The sequence below is a fragment of the Pristis pectinata genome, chromosome 10 (assembly GCF_009764475.1).
Source record: "Pristis pectinata isolate sPriPec2 chromosome 10, sPriPec2.1.pri, whole genome shotgun sequence".
Classification (NCBI taxonomy): domain Eukaryota; kingdom Metazoa; phylum Chordata; class Chondrichthyes; order Rhinopristiformes; family Pristidae; genus Pristis; species Pristis pectinata.
Genome location: NC_067414.1, coordinates 83,548,315 through 83,566,359, shown reverse-complemented (window position 1 = coordinate 83,566,359; position 18,045 = coordinate 83,548,315). Strand labels below are relative to the sequence as shown.

The 18,045-nt window shown below is 38.9% G+C and overlaps 1 protein-coding gene across 3 annotated transcripts in view; it reads right to left on the bottom strand.

Annotated features, from left to right (window-relative positions):
• afg1lb (AFG1 like ATPase b) overlaps window positions 1–18,045 on the bottom strand; it is a 98,390-nt gene that overhangs the window by 33,409 nt on the left and 46,936 nt on the right. For all 3 annotated transcript variants that reach the window (XM_052024711.1, XM_052024713.1, XM_052024712.1), the window contains exons 7-8: window positions 17,262–17,320; window positions 2,692–2,774 (exon numbers count right to left, since the gene is read on the bottom strand). In XM_052024711.1, coding sequence (XP_051880671.1) covers window positions 2,692–2,774; window positions 17,262–17,320 — 142 coding nt within the window. The remainder of the gene's footprint in view (window positions 1–2,691; window positions 2,775–17,261; window positions 17,321–18,045) is intronic.

Sequence of the window (18,045 nt, the reverse complement as noted above, 5' to 3'; positions counted from 1 at the left end):
TTCTGCCATTCCAGGAATCTGACTGGTGAATCTTCATTGAACACCCTCTATGGCAAATATATTATTTTTTTCAGTAAGAAGACCTAAACTGCACACAATTCTCCAGCAGAAGTCTCACTAAGGCCATGTAAAATTTTAATAAGATACCCTTGCTCCTGTACTCAAAGCCTCTTATAATGAAAGCCAACATAAAATTTACCTAATTGCTGTGGAACCTGCACATTTGCCTTTGGCGACTGAGGTACAAAGACATACAGATCCTTTTATACATCACTACTTAAATACAACTCTGAAGACAAAAGAGACTGCAGATGCTGGAATCTGGAGCAAAAAAAGCAGAAGACAGGGACAAAAGACAAACTGCTGGAATAACTCATTGGGTTGAGCAGCATCTGTGGAGGGAAAGGAATTGATGTTTCAGGCTGAGAACCTGCATCAGGACTGAGAGTGGAGAGGGAAGATAACCAGTATAAAGAGGAGAGGGAGAGAGGTGTGACAAGGGCTTTTAGGAGTTAGGTGGACCAAGGAGGGGTGAGGGCTGATGGGCAGATAGAAGAACAAAACAGAACGGTGGAAGAACTCAGCGGGTCAAGTGGAATCTGTGGAGGCAAAAGATGTGTCAACATTTTGGGTCAAGACTCTGAATTGGGACTGAAGGGAAGAGGAAGGATTGCCAGTACGTTGCAGTACAAGGGGTGGGGTGGGATAGACCTGATAGGTGTTTGGTGGAACCAGATGGGGACGGGATGATGGGCAGAGAGAACCAGGTGAGGGGAGGGGAATGGGAGAGGTGAACAAAGAGAGGAGAAAATTAGGTGGACAGGCAAGTGTCTGTGGGAGAACACATGGAGTGGGTTACGTGAATCTGGAAAATTCAATGTTCACACACAAACGGAATATAAGATGTTGTTCTTCCAATTTGCAGAACACATCAATTTCATCACCTTCAGCACCAACTTCCAAACTCTTCTCAAATTCACCTGGACTATCTCTGACATTTCTCTTCCTCTTTTGGATCTCTCAGTCTCCATCCCAGGAGACAGATTTGCCACTGCCATCTTCTATCAACCCACCGAGTCCCACAGCTACCTCGACTACACCTCCTCCCACCTTGCCTTCTGTAAAGGTACTATCCCTTTATCTCAGTTTCTCTGTCTCCACCACATCTGTTCTTGGGCTTCTGAAAAGTCTCCCTTCTTTGGGAAACGTGCTTCACCTTTGCCATAGTTGATGGAGCCCTCACTCACATTTCCTCCATTTCCCACACATCCAGTCTCACCCAACCCTGCTCTCCCCAGACAGAACAGCAAGAGACTTACTTTGGTCCTCACCTTTCATTCCACAGGCTCCGTATCCAACACATCACTCTCTGCCATTTCAGACAGTTCCAATGTGATCCCACCACCAACCACATCTTCCTTTCTCCCCCACCCCACCTTTCTGCTTTCTTTTTGAATTTTCCAATTTCACGTAACACTCCTACCACCACATGCCCTCCTCTACCCCCCGCGGTGTTCACCTCCCACACACACTCACCTATGTAGTTCTGTTCTCTCTTTATTCACTTTTCCAATTCCCCACCCGCATCACCACCTGGTTCCATCTACCCATCATCCCCTCTCCATCTGGTTCCACTATCACCTACCAGCCTCTGATCCACCCCTCCCTCCTCCTATTGCTATATACTGGCAACCTTTCCTCTTTCCTCTCCTTGACCTGAAACATCGACTTACACTTGTTACCTCCAGTTGTTACTTGACCTGCTGACTTCTTCCATTGTTCTGTATTTTTGTTTAAGTAGAAATATTACATGTAGTTGCCTCAGCCAAATCACTGAAACAGATTTGAAAAGCTGGGGCTATTCTCAGTATATATTATTATGAATTACTAACATAGAAAACAGTGGGACACACTGCATTCTCTTATTGTTCTTTCCTTTGTATTACCTTGATGTGCTTATGTTTTGAAATGATCTGAAGGCAAGCAAAACAAAGTTTTTCACTGTACCTCAATACATGTGACAATAATAAACCAATTACCATTACATTCCAATTACACACTGCAGATTCTTCAAAGGACTGAGCCTTCGATATCAATATTCCAAAATTCTTTTTATTGTACATTCCCTCATACTTTGGAACAAACAAAATAACAAGACTCTTTAGTTAACTAATATGGTTAGTTCCAGTGTGGTTACATCCATTCTCGTTCAAAGATACAGCTGTACCCTATTCATCATACCAAATTTTGAAAACTTAATTATCTTAACAGGACAGTCGCAGGGTTGAAATTTCTGCTGAAGTGGGTTCCAAGAAACTGAGGTCCCAGTCCAGAGGATAGTGAATCTTTGGAACCATCCACCCAAGAGGGCTGTGGAGGCTCAGTTCGAGTACACTCAAATAGGGGTGGACAGATCTTTTGGATATCAGGAAACCAAGGAAAATGGGATTTGTTCAGGAAAGAGGCATTGAAGTAAAAGGTTGGCCATAATCTTATTAAACAGCATGAGAAGCCAAATGGACTCCCCCTGCAGCCAACTGTGTTCTTGTCTACCAATTTTTATTAGGAAATCTGAGGGGGAGAAGGGAGAATTTTAGTATCTTGGTGGATAATCACGGCTTTTCCCAAACAATAGACAATCTTAATGTCTACCTCCCATCCTTCCAGAACTTTATGGATAACAAAGCTTACAGATAATAAAGTCGTGCTGCTCCAGAAGAGGCCCTTCTCCTGTAGTCAATTCCAGAATTCAACTGGATAGCATCACAATATTCCTGAAAATAGAAAAACAACATAATTAAGAAAAAGGAATGGAGATGTCTTTTCACCATTAAAGGAAAATTATCTGATAGAAGTTTCAGAAGTAGCATTAATCTTTCTATCATGACGGAACATTAATTGTACAAAATGTGCTTTGTTACTTGTACAGAAGCACAACTTACATCAAAGCATTGTGTTGACAATTTAGCAAGATACCTCATACAGCCAAGCCGACCTGAGGGCAGAACATTACAACAAGATAACATCAGGCAATGAATCCTGAAGCCCTGCCCATGGACCACACTGATGAGGCACTGATGGGCTTCTGACTGCTTGTGCTGTCAGTTAGCCTTTTCTGCTGCTTTTATGGGACTTCAATGATGAGACACATTGGACGCAAATGAAACTAATTTAAAATATTCGATTTAATTGTAAGAATTTAAAAATCTTAAACATACCTATAAGTATCCAAGTAAATTAATTAAAATATTAATACTAATTTGAAAAAAAAAGGAAAAATTTGACAATTAGCTCCATTTATCTGTGCTAATACAACAGCCAAATGAAGGGTCAGATACAACATGTATCTAGCTCCTGGCTCAGTATTTCTGGATCTGCATCTGGACTTGATGCTGGTTGTTAGGGGCAGAGCAGAGGCTTAGGTGCATTGTCATCTGACCTCCAGCACGTTCCATACTCGTGCAATGGACTATGCAGACCTGAAGTCTGCAATAAGTGGACATATGCACTAATTGGCAGTTCTCACCTGCTGTGTAATTAAATAAATCTGTGTTTAAATAAATCTGCAATACAGAACTAGAATCAGCATTAGTGACCATGAAAAGCTCAGATAAAATGCCTGGTTGTGGAAGGTCAATCACTGAGTTCATTCAAACAGTAATCGAAAGATTTCTGGTGATTAAGGGAATCAAAGGATGTGGGGTCAGTGTAGGAAAATGGTACTAAGGTAGAAGTTTATCCATGATCTTGACGAATGGCAGAGCAGACTCAAAGGGCCAGATAGCCTCCTCCTGCTCCTAATTCTTATATTCTTTATTGTCCTTTGCGGTAATAAGTCTGCTTTTCTACCCAGTCTGGACCACTTAAGATTCCACTATCAGTAACTCTTAACTGCTTTCTGAAATGCTCCGACAATCCACTCACAACGAGCGTAATTAGGGATGGGCAATAAATGCTGGCCTTGCTATCCAATGATTGACAGAAATTTCCACATTCCTTACATAAAGCTCAGTTGTCATCCTTTATTACTGTTAACAAATTTCATCTGCAGTAAGAGATGTAGCATTGATGGGAATCGTAAAGTAGAACCCGTGGTGTGTAAAACCCAGCAGCAGCTTTCCCAAAGCTCTGAGAAAAATTGTGAGATGAATAGGGGAGTATGATTACAAATTTAGTACCACTGTTTTGATATGGGGAAGAACAGAACTTGGTCTGATCGGTTGTTGTAGTGTCATCACCAAATTTGATCAATAAATTCAACATTAACTATTAGATTTGGATTCTCTTCATGTGAGACATCATCAATGGGAATAAAATATTTGAGTAGCATGGAAGCATTTTGATTATTATTTTCTACTGTTTGGAAAGAAATACATTCAGCATGCTAACAGAATGCCAGTACCAGCACTGAAGTGTTCAGCTGCAGACAAGGCTCACTACACAGCTCATAGAAGAATGCTGATTCTTGCTCAACACTATGGTAACCAAATAGGAGTGTATCTACCAAATCCATTACCATACTTGGCCTTTACCAGCCATGAAGCATGACATAATGGGATTCCCCATGGCTACATTTTTATTGCTGGAATATTTGTTGAGGAGGAAATATTCTTCATGATTTACCAGACTCCTTTCCAGCAAAGGGGGAAAATGGGCCAGAAAATGTGTAGAAAGAAGGGTAATTTCCATCACATAGCTCCAGCATGTTTACTTTCAAATCCAATAAAATGTTTTGCAAACTAACAGAGTGGTACATAATTATTCATAGGTATAGCTACATGCACCTTTATAGCCAACTCCCAGCCTAACCACTTGCAAAAGGAATCCAGGACCAGATGATAGGAAAATTGTTATTGAAGTTCACTTTAAAAGACTTTTAAAAGGATTTTCTAAGTTATTTACATGACAAGGAACTGTTAATAGATGGTTAGCACAAGTACATACAGCAAAATTTTTCAGACCTCTAGTTCACAGGGACTAAAATTAAATTGTATTCATATCCTAACTTGATCTGCTTACTGGTGTATTATGACTTTTAAAAGATATGGTGATTTGATTCCTGTCTTTCATTTAATCTTTCTCTATAATTGGAAATAATTGTCTCGAATCACTTTTATTCATCCTGTCAGGATTTGTGACAGGCATTATAGTGACTTTCAATGATGTAATCTTTCATCTCTGACGTATCTTTGCAATCCATTGAGACTCTAGAATATTGGAAGTTGCTGCGCTGCAAAAGGACAAAAGGTTAGGCATACGTGTAAAGGCAATGAAGAGTGCAGAGCCTCAGTTTGCATGACATGAATGAGGAACTTTCTGATGATGTTATGACCAATATATAAAGCAAGTTCTTAAAACTTTTGGCATATATAACAAAACCTTTGCACTTTACAAACCAGTTCCAGCTTTTCAGTTCAGTGCAATAAATAAAATTCTCACTAGATTCCTTCATAACACTGAAAAAATTTTGATGCTGGTCCATACAATAATAATATCATCTTATTATGTAGGGTCAAGTTAGGATTCACTTAACTTTAATGTGGATCACCATTATTTCTAGGTCAAGCAAATTTCCTAACAGTGAACTCCTTTCTGACACAGCGAAGAGATCAAACTTAAGCAAATAGCATTGCTTGCAATCAAAATAAAGGTAGAGATGTTATTCTATAGGTAGGTTGCCAAAATAATGCAGGAATGAAGCACAACATTCTCACAGAGAAAAAAAAATTCTCCATTTAGCTTTCAGGTTAGCATGAAAGGCATGCAATTAAACAAACAATATTATTTTCAACCAACCATTTTTAAACCGCCTGCATTAGAAGTCTGCCAATTAGGAGCTCCTATATTTGAGCATTTTGAGCTTAAATGCAACAAAATACAATGACTGGCAGCCAAGGGTTAACAATCATAAATGATGATAGTCAGCAATATACAGGTACATTTTTGACCAGGAATGATTAATAATGATATCAGAAGTAATGCTGCAACAAGTTCCAACCCACCATACTATCAACCCTTGTCCTAATCAGCCTTTAAAATTTAGGTTGTTAAGAACTGATTCTTTGAATCATTCATAATTGCATGGTGAAGTGCTCAAAATGCTGCAGAATAAAAGAAGATTGCCAAGTCAACTACTGGAACCCTGTATGAGACATGAATACATATAATCCTATTTAACTGTGACACTGCAATGCTTTCTCAGTACCCCCGCATTCTCTTTGTTTTTGGGTTTAAAAATCCCTCATTGCCCACCCCCACTCCACACCATCAACCTCCCCCAAAAGTCTTTACAAGTTCCACAAAGCCATAATATAACACTGAGGTGGCTTATTTTAATAAAAGGACAGTGTAGTCCAGCTTTACAATACAAAGGAAAGCCATTCAGCCCATTATGCCTGCATTGCTTCTCTTTTGCTGTTGTGCTATCCTCCTGCCATTTCCATTTTTAAATGTTATTTTTCTAACATATTAGTTTTCTTTGACAATTCTATTGACTGCAACTTCCTTTCTGTTGAAGTGTTACACATCCTAACAACTGAGGATGAAAACAAGATTCTCCCGATCTTGTTTATCTGAAAATTACATGCTTTATAGTAAAACCACAGTAATCCACTATCTGACTATTTGGAATTGCAGTGCTTAGTATATAACTCAACAGATGATGTTTCTGATGCTCCTTTCCAACTCACTGGAGCCCCAGTTCCTATACTCTTTTTAAAACAGTCAAGGATCCCATTTTCCCTGATCCTTTTAAACTTACTGGGAAATTTATTATAATCTTGCATTGTATCTGAAAAAAGTGAATTTAAAAAAAGACTAAGGTATTAACAGGGATAAGATCAATAGCCCAAAAAATCTGCTTGTCTGCCAAAGTTCCCAAACATGCCAGATTATCAGTTTTACTGGAGTAATCAATTCATTGACCGATATTTCCTTACTCATCAAAACTCAACAGATCAGATCTCCAACTTTCAGTAGTGAGCAAAATAAAGGGAATAATCTAGCTGTTTTTACTCACGTTTTCTTATTTTAATGTGGTACACAGTGGAAAAAAAATCCTAGTCAATCAAAATTTAACCACCTTCCACTTCATAGAGGTTATTGTACATATTTTCCCAACACCCAACAATGCCCATGTATTATCAACCTCGAGTCTGTTTGTCACTGTAATTCCCAAATCAATGACAATATGTAATATTCAATTAGAATGCTCATTATAATTCCTATTCCCCTCATGAAAAATCAAACTCAACAAGGGTGGAAGGTAGAAGTTTTATTTATTCATTAATTTTTTTTCCAGTACTTGTGCCTTGTAGATGATGTCAAGAAGTGAGTCACTCACTACAGGATACCCAGCCTCTGGCTGCTCTTGAGGCCATGATATTTATGCGGCTGGTCCAGTTGGATTTCTGGTAAATCATGACTTCCGGGATGTTGATGGCAGTGGACTCAGCAATGGTAGCCCACCCCTGTGTCAAGGGTAGGGGCGGGTCACACTCTCTGGGAGATGGTCACTGCTTGGCAATTTTGTGGCTTGAATGTTACTTGCCACTTGGCAACCCATGCCCAAATGTTGTCCAGGTCTTGTTGCATGCAAGTAAGGTGTGCTTCACTCGCTGAGTTGTTGAGTATGGAACTTAAATGTGCAATGATCAGTGAGCATCTCCACTTCTGATTTATGATGAAAGGAAGGTCATTGATGAAGTAGCTGAAAGGTTAGGTTTAGGAAACTGCCCAGAATCAGATTTATTATCACTGACATATGACATGGAATTTATTGATTTTGTGGCAGCTGTTGAGTGCAAGACCTAAAAATCTATAAATCACAAAAATAAATAAATAGCGCAAAACAAAAAAGGAATAATGAGGTAATGTTCATGGATTGTTCAGAAATCTGATGGCAGAGGGGAAGAAGCTGTTCCTGGATTGTTAAGTTTGGGCCTTCAGGCTCCTGTACCTCCTCTTGTACTGAGAAGAGGGCATGTCCCAGATGGTGAGGGTCCTTAGTGATGGATGCCACCTTCTTGAGGCATCACCTCTTGAAGATACCCTCGTTGGTGGGGAGAATTGTGCCTGTGATGGAGGTGGCTGAGTCTACAACCCTCTGCGGCCTCTTGTGATCCTGTGCATTGGAGGCTCCATACCAGGCTGTGATGCAATCAGTCAGAATGCTCTCCACCGTACATCTATAGAAATTTGCAAGAGTCTTTGGTGACATACCAAATCTTCTCAAACTCCTAATGAAGTAGAGCTGCTGGCATGCCTTCTTCGTGATTGCATCAATGTGTTCGGCCCAGGATAGATCCTCTGAGATGCTGATGCCCAGGAACTTGAAGCTGCTCACCCTTTCCACTGCTGACTCCTCAATGAGTGCATGTTCTCCTGACTTCCCCTTCCTGAAGTCCACAGTCAGTTTCTTGGTCTTGCTGATGTTGAGAGGCTGTTGTTGCGACACCACTCAACCAGCCAATCCACCTCACTCCTGTAAACCTCCTCATTGCCATCTAAGATTCAACCAACAACAGTTGTGCCCCGAGGAACTCCTACAGGGATGTCCTAGATTTATAATGATGGCATCCAAGAACCTCAACCTTCCTCTTGGTAAGGTTTTTCCCCATGTGGTGCACTGACCAGTTTTTTTGCAGCACCTTGATTCCACACTTGATCAAGTGCTGCCTTATCAGTGAGCAAATGCCACTTGTTAGCACTGTCAATGACACCTTCCATCACTTTGCTGATTACTGACTGAACAGACTTTAACTAGTTTGGATTTGTCGTGCATTTTTGTGAACAAGACATCCAATTTTCCACATCATCAGGTGGGTGCCAGTGCTGCAATAGTATTGGAGCAGCTTGTCTGTAGGTGTAGTCAAAGTCAGTTGATTTTATTGTCAAATGTACATGTATGCACAGGTGCAATGAAAAAATTACTTGCAACAGCATCATATAAGCAGCACACACAAGAAAAACAAATTAAACATAAATTGTACACAATTTTTACAAGAAAAACACAATTAGAACAAAAAAATTCCATTTTAGTGCAAAGTGATCACAGTGGTCACAGTATTGCTGGACTGTAGTGATTACGGTTTTGCCATTTTGAAGGGAAGTAGCTGTCCTTGAACCTGGTGGTGTGGGACCTGATGGTATCCATGAAAAGGTGGCAAAGCCCAGATGGTGGGGATCTTTGATGACAGATGTTGCCTTCTTGAGGCAGCTCCTCCTGTAGATACTTTTCATGGTGGGGAGGGATGTGTCTGTGATGTATTGGGCAGAGTCCACTTCTCTCTGCAGCTCCTTACATTCTTGTGCATTTGTATTGCTGTATCAGACCACAATGTAACCAGTCAGGATACTTTCAATAGTACACATCTGTAGAAGGTGACAAGCCAAACCTCCTTAACCTCTAAGTAAAGATGCTTGCATGCTTTCCTTACAATTGCATCTATGCACTGTGCCCAGGACGGTCATCGATATGTTAACACCCAGGAATTTAAAGCTGCTGACTCTCTCCACCGCCGATCGCCCAATGTAGACTGGCACATGTTCGCCCTCCTTCCCCTTCCTGATGTCAACAATCAACTCTTTAGTTTTGTTGAAATTGAGCGAGAGGTTGGTGTTGTGGCACCACACAACAAGGTGTCCTATCTCGCTCCAGTACACTGACTCAACGCCACCTGTGATTCATCCAACAACAAGTAGTGTCATCAGTGAATTTGAAGATGGCATTGGAGCTGTGCTTAGCCAGTTCTTGAGCAGAGTTCTCCAGTATCACAGCTGGGATGTTTTTTCACCCCATAGCCTTTGCTATACCAGATATAATGCAGAAAAAGACATTGAAGGTATGAAGGCAATAGCATGGTAAAAGAAATAATTTTTCTTTCTTTCATATTTAAATAAAGAGAGATGTAGAGAGGCAAAATATTTTTCCTTTATCAAATTGCAAAGGTCAAGGAGTTATTGCTAAAGGATCAATCTCTGATAGTGGAGTAGTACATTATGACTGGAAGAGGACAAATCCTTGTTCAAGGAGAGAAAGGACATGCCTAGCAATTAGAGTAAAATTCAGACCAACAGAATAAAAGGGTCAGTGGCAACAAGGATAAAAAAAAACTTGGTTATGGACGAAAAAACAGTGACAGAAAATCATTTTTCAGATCAGAGAATGGGCAGTGGTTTTAGCTGGAGGGTCAGAATTGGGACCCTAGTTTTTTTTATTATGAAATATATTAATCTTTTGGATAACAGGGTTCATGTTAGGCAATTGGGGTGTATATACATCATCACTGTGCCAGAACATGTTGAGAGTCCAGAGAGAAGAGAGTGTGGGAAAAGTAAGGAATTATGTTGAATCTGTATAAGACACTAGCTAGGCCACTAGCACACTTCTGGAATGCTGTGAAGGTCCAGGGTTTACTATACTGCTTCCAGGGATGAGGGATTTCAGCTGCCAAATTAGAGTGAAGGAATTGCAGTTGTTTTCCTTGGAGCCAAGAATGTTGAAAGGAGATTTACTTAGGTGTGCAAAATCATAACAGATGTGGATGGAATAAACAGAAAGAAGCTGTTCCCATTTCCATATGGTGCAATGGTCAAAGGACACAAATATATAGTAAAATGATACTGAGGGGATGTGAAAAAAGCCTTTTTTTTTTTACGCACACATAATTAGACTTAGAACTTGAGGTGAAGCAGTGATAGGCACAGCTAGAAGTGCTGGTGCCTCATGGCTCCAGCAAGCCAGGTTCTCTCCTAACTTCCAATGCTGTCCACATGTTCTTGCTATGACTACATGGATTACTTCCAGGTGCTCCCAAAGATGTTAGAGTTAGTTAGTTAGTGGCCACTGTAAATTGATCCTAGTGTGTAGGCAAGTGGTGGAATCTGGGGGGAGAGTAAAATGGAATCAGTGTAAATGGTTGCTGCGGACTCAGTGGATTGAAGGGCCTGTTTCTGTTCTGTATTGGGTGTATGACTCATTACCAGTAAGGTTGGTGGGGAACAAAAAAAATCAAGTAGAACTTTCAATGTAGAATTTGGAAAGCACTTAAAAGAAAATCATTCGTAGGGTTATGGGGAGAAAAAAAAACTTGGGAATGGGACTGATCTACAAAGAGCTAGGATGGCCTCCTCTGGGATTGCAATGATTCTTAACAGGAAACTGTAATATAGAATCAGAGGACCAGAGGCTGAAGACTGGACAAGTACTGGGGTGAAGCTCAAATAGGTTTGAAGATGAGAACAAGCATACGGAAATCAGTTTATCACAACATAAGGAATCAGTGGAATTCCTGAATTTGGGTTTTTCAAGGACGTGAAGGTTCAGCAACTCCTCATCATTCAATGCAATTCAGTCCTGACTTTGAGAGTGCTGGTGTGAAATGTTGATGCACAACTAGTTGAACATGAACTGAAGCACATATCCATCATCTAATGCAACATGGTTATAACCTTGGGACCTACGCAATATTCCCAGCCTTCTCCTCTTTGCGTATGATCTGAGGGAACATACACGCACTAATGGAAGTAGTGCCAAATGCACAGCTCACTTTTTGGAAGTGACAAGATGAATGAACTTATGAACCATGCGGCAATTTATATTGAACAGGAAATCCAGTGAACTGCCTTAGATTTGATGTCAGGAAAGAGCTTGCTCAGCTGGGAGTAGGCACTCAATACAAAGGTTATCCCAGCTACAGCATAATGTCACTAAGAAGGATATTGCCCAGATTTTCCTATCAAAATAATGGTGACAGTAATGATGGTCAGTTATTCATGGATGAATGGTACAGCAACTTCAAGCAAGGGACAGGTGCTACTTTAAACATATCCAACAGTAGCTGACCAACTTCAACCTCGGTGTTTAACATCAAGAGGTTGGCATTTCACATACACGATGTGTAGCTCATCATTGGAAAACAATGAATGTGTGAAGTTACTAAATTTGCATTGCAAAAACAAACTATATTCACTACAGAGAATTGGCAAAGCCAAATTGATATGTTAATAATTGGTGAACAACCCTTACTACATGGAAAATTAACTGCAATTGTGAGCCTCACTTGTTCAGATAAGATGTTGGAAAGAATGAATAAGTTATTATTTTTGCTGTAAAATTTCCTTTTTCTGAAAGTGTCTTGCCCAATCCAATCTTTCTAATGCTTTCTATTTATCTTTTAGTACCTAATTTGCCATCAGATTTATTCACTCTAATTTATAATTCCTTCTCAATCCATTCAATATAATTGGTTAAGATTTTCCCTATTCATTCAGATCCTACATGCCATTTTCCATTGTTGAAAAGTTATCATACTTTCATAAAACTGCCAGGCAAAACTACCAAAAACTAGTGCCAGACCAAGTCCAACTACGAGCAGAAGCAGTTAGATGCCTGGTACAGTAAAATTTATTCACTGAGGGTCAGGGTAGAATACTGGAGGCAATTAAACTCCATTTGCAAAAGGTTTCCTCTATACAAGAGGCATGGTAAAATCATAAACCAGTGTCATAATCACTCTGATCCAGCACCAAACTTTAAAAGAAGTGAGAAGGAAGTAAAAAGTCTCTTAAATATAAGTTTCTCTTAAATATACAATCATTTCTTGAGGCTGCCCAATTTAGTGATTTTTTGCTATTACCTTTAACTATTTGCTGAGATATTTGAAAGACAAATTATAGATTATAGTGCTCAATAGCAAACAAAAAAACAGGTTGCAATGAACCAATATTAACAAAAGCTTTACAAGATTTGCAACATAATTAAACTTAGTTACAATATAACAAGGATTTTTAAACTTTAATATCTAGGCAGGCAAATATTTAAAACAAAATTTCTGTACACTGATTTCACAAAACCTTTATTCTTCCTTCTTAGAAGGCAGAACATGAACAGAAGCAGTAGCAAATTAGCAAAAGCAAGTAAAGAATTAATAGTTCTCAGTTGCTATGTTTGCACAAGGAACCAATTCTAATCAGTGCTGGAACAGCCTTCAGTGGAGCAACCTTAATACATAGTCATCGTACAAACCAATAGCACCATTTGAAAATAAAATCATTAGAATCACCAGTTTCACAGTGAGAATACCCACTCCATCTCCACTGTCAAAAAGGGAACATTTTACATCTTTCAACACTTTTCCTACATGCCGCATTGTTGCATGCAAGACACAGTTTGTGGTTTTTTTTAAAAAGAAAGTCAAGTTAAAAACACTCTTCCCACCTACAGACTCTAACTTGTGCCTGAATCACTTTTAAGATGAGAGTTCAGTTTTTTTGATCTGTTATTGTCTGATCCAGAGGGAGAAACTAGAGATAACTAACTCCTTCAGCCGTGTTGAGGTCTACTCCTCATTACCAACAGCTGAAAACTTTTGATGCTTTTTGTTTGAAAAGAATCAACCGACCTCAAAGCACTTGGTCTAAAGCAAATAGGGGGTTGTAGTCCATTCACCATTTCTGTGTTACAGCTATTATGCAAAAAGTATAAAACACTGCCTTTATGCTGCCAAGCCACAACTACTCTTCTTACATCAAAGCATTTTCATCACAAGGGTTTTTTCTTCCAAATTTATTCATTCCCAAAACAGAAGACAACGATTCATACACCCTAATTACATCTAATTATCAATTCCTTTTTCTGTGACCAACTTCAGCCGGAGCTATTTACTACTTGCATTTCTCACACCCTCCCCCATGCCTTTTGCAAGACAGCTAACATAATGGCAAGTTCTTTGGAGGACAATTATTATTTCTTTTATGGCCTGTTATAAAGGTTCTACCTGCATTAAATAATTATTCTATTATTGGTTTCAACAGAAAATGCATGTTAAATATGGGGACCTCCTGGCTAATTTGACAGTTCCCCACAGTGTTGCTGCTTAGAGGCAGTGGAAACGACCTCTCCTGTGGGGCTTCTCCTCATGCTTTCTTTTCATGATCTAAATGAGACGTTTATTGGATTAAGGTTCTTCTCTGCAGACCTCCGAGGTGGCCTGTAACAAAGAATTTAAAAATCCCAATGACTATACTAATTGCCCTGGGATTAAAAACAGAAAACTTGATTCAGCATTACATCAGTACACCAAAAACAGAGGAAATTTATTAGTTTCACTCTGGGTACTGATGCTTTCAACTAGAGTGGGACAAAGTAAGGTTATAGTTAGACCTTCATTGGAAATTTAAACAATAGGCAATTGACACAGGCCTAATTGCGGGATGCCAAATAAATTTCACAAACTCCTGAAGTGAAGAGAAAAGTTATACCTCTATGAAAATGGAGGCAACAATAGGCAGCAAAGACTTAAATTCTGTCCTCAAATGATAAACAGCTAAGAATTAAATTGAGATCGGTGAGAAGACTGCACTGCAAAGTCAATTGATAAGCAAATACGTCAGCACCGGATTAACCCCAGTACTCAGCTCAGGTGACAGCCATAAGGAGGTCACATAGTGACCTCACAGGTTGGTCTCTAGGTCATTGTAGCTTATAAAAGACTGTTGTAGTGTCAAAGTCTTATAAGGCTGCAATCCGACAACTCAATTTAAGCTTCCAAACTGATGACTCCAAGAGGATGGCTAATTGTTCATGGTGTACTATTTGCTATTGGAAAGATGCTTGTTAATGGAACAGAGATGTCTGAGTAAAAAAAACCAAGACATATCAATCTATTGGATAAGAAAGAATAAAAAGGAAGCATACAAAAAAAACTTTAACATCCCAGTACCAAATGGCTAAACCATGTGATCAAAGTAACTAATCATGCCTATTGGCACCACCCTTGTACAAAATTAAAACCTTAGCTGCGATTAAACAGACACAGTCAACATTTGGTTGAGATATTATAGGCATCACAGACTCAAGACTCGCAGTTCAAGCTATCAGTGATCGATCTGCTACTAAGGTTACATCTAGAATTAGAGTTCTGGTATTAAAGAATGCTACAAATCTGAAACCATAAAAGAGACAACGATTCAGTTCTACAGCACCAAACTGAGCCCCAAAATGTCCATACTTTGCTTCAGTAGTAAAACAACCAATTGAAAAACAGGAAACTTCAGTAGTCCTAATTTTATTTGTTGCTAGGTTAATCTTAAAAACCTTAGTCCTTGGCTTGAGTGGTGCAGTGCGAAGAGCAGTCAGAGTTTCAACCCATTCGTAAGTGATTCAAAATTAGTGCAGGACTTGTTCAGCTCTTCACAAAAGAAGCCTGAAATATAAACTGCAAGGACAAAGCAATTTGTGGTTTCTGGCTTCTATGAAGAAACATTAGTAAGAAAATTTAGATACAACTATAAAGGAGTTTACACCATGGAGGCAAAGCAGTATTAAAGACAAGGGCAGTCTTCCCCACACCATTCTTCCACATCTCCCATGAGAAAGCATCTGTGGAGGTGTCCTGATGCAAGTCACCAACCAACTGACAAGATATAGCCTACAGTCACCTCTGAGATCTCGGGCAGGAGTGAACTTCCGAACAGTGGAGGCAAATAAATCTAGCTTCACACCTCAAGATAAACTCATCTAGGGAAGAAATCAGAATTGAGATTAGAAAGCATGATGATTTTGCACACTAAGTGACCATGCTCACTCTCTTCTCCTTCGTTACATCTGTAGAAGTGCATAATCCTCTGACAACTGGAGGCCAAAGTCAATGTTTACTAAGCCTGTTTGTCTATTTCTCCCTACTTTTAGATACCCTGAAAACCTCTTTATAATATGTGTTGCATAAATTTGGCACAGAAACAACCTCTAGCTCAAAAGGAACTGTTCAAGCATTTATACCACACACAAATCAAATTCCTCCAAAGCTACTTCCTAGCACTGTTTCCCTAGACACATCCATTCCCTTTCTCCCTCAAGCTTTCCATCAAATGCAACAGTCCTGTCTGCTTTAACCATTCCAATCTGCTTTAATCATTCCATGTAGTACCAAGTTCCATTTCTCTACATTTCTCTCCCTTCAAAATAAATCTCATGCTGAGCCAGTATGTATTTAAATTTGTTATTTATCCACCTATTCTATAAGCCTGCTCATGGCAGTCTACATTTTAATGCAGCTTTCTACATCATTAGTCTTCTTATACACATAGTTACAATAAGAATCAGGCATCCTGTAGATACAAACTCACATCCATTGGCTTTGCAGGTTATGCCTTCTTTACGTACAATGAAGTTTAGCAATCTGCATAAACAACGACTGAATAGTTAGTATAGCAGATCTAAGCATCATTTTAAAAGCAAAAGAAAGTTGAATAATCAAAAAATTTAATAAAATAAAATAGATAAGAGGAAACAATACAAAATCCATCATTTGTTGAATTGATTAGACCAATGTACATTTTCATCAACCCTGTGTCTAAGCTTAAGCCAATATGATCTGTTTAATGCAGGACTGTTTAATACTTTATTTTAACACAGCAATTGAATTACCTGAACTAGAAGGCAGTAGGTCTCACAAGCAAACAGGTTTAATTTGAGATTCCCACTGGGTTCCTCAGGCAATTCCCTCTCACTCTCCCATCTTCTCATCATTCCTCACCAGTGTGCAAGGCTTTGGGTCATTTACAATATTACGAAATTAACTAATTGTAAATGTTAGCCAAAAGCATCTTTTTGCACCCATCCATTAACTTCTTTGATGATTCATAAAACTTGAATTATGCGTATCTTGTCCTTCCAACAGGAATTAACACAAAATTTAGTTCCTCTTCACAATTCAGTGATTTAAGCGCAAACATAATGCCTTAACAGGAATAATGACAAAAGCTGAGGTTAACCTGTTTCTGTGGTAATCATACCAAAGTCACCAGTCAATCCCTACTTAAAGAAGAGAAATTCTTAATGGACTGTGGAAAAACAGAATAAATGTATTTACAATGTCATGGAGCTGTACAGAAACAAATTCCATTCAAATGCATTTCTACAATGTGAATATTACATAGATAAGTTTCTGTCCCTCACATTTTATATGTTATATTCTTCAGAATATATTGTGTATTATACCTCCTTTCTTTTAAAAATAGAAATTGCCTGTGGCAGTCAAGAGTTAAAAGAAAGCAAGCTATCAAGTTGCTGTGTGCCTACTCAAAAATCTAAGGACCTGTCATTGTTAGGTTCTCTTTCTCGAACAGCAATTCCATTAGCAGCATTCGTGGTAATTATTAGTAGCATTCACCTTGAAGGCAAGATCAAAGGAAACTATGTAAACCCTGATCAATATTACAGTCAGTGAGAGAAAACATCAAAACGTGACATTCTTTACCTTCAGGACATCAATAAATGGCACAAAGTTAGCCCTCTGAAGCCCATTTTTATAGAGGTCTGAAAGAGAAAATTGGTATTAGCTTTGCTACTTAGCTTGATAATAGCTTCTCTTTTCATTTTGGTAAATACATGCACCCAACAATAGCAGATAATAAGCAAGACCAAAGGCACAAAATTGATTCCTGCTCAGGCAATACTTAGAGTTCTTAATAATGATCTGTGATATTTATGATGTAAACCAGAGTGTGAACAACCCCAGAAAGTCTGCAGACATTCTGAAGTATTTAGATCTATACCGGTGCCCACGTGACCCAAGTCAGCTTTGAAACAGCACGATAAAACACTTATTTTATTTTTACAAAAAAAAAGGACAAACTGTCACGGCTGCCACTACTCAGACACAGTGGAATAATTTAGCAAAATACCTTGAAAAGTAAATTAAAATAAATATTTTCAGTTATATTTATGAAACAACTTTTTCCATGTGAAAAATGTTTAAAAAGGGGCATCAGTGAACGGCTATTTGAACACCTACCTCTTCAGCCTTTGAGTGTTGGATTTAAAAAAATTAATGATGAAAAAGGCAGAAATCATTGATATACCCTCATTTGACTTTTTGGTAATTCTGATATGAACAGCAGAGTAGCTCACAGCTTTTAGTCATGAATGCTTAAAGAAAATCCAGGAGTTCACTTCACACTCCCCAAAACATCAATTAGTTAAGGAGGTGAACCATGCTCATTTCTTGCTTCATGTTTGATGCCAGAACACATTGAGTAAAT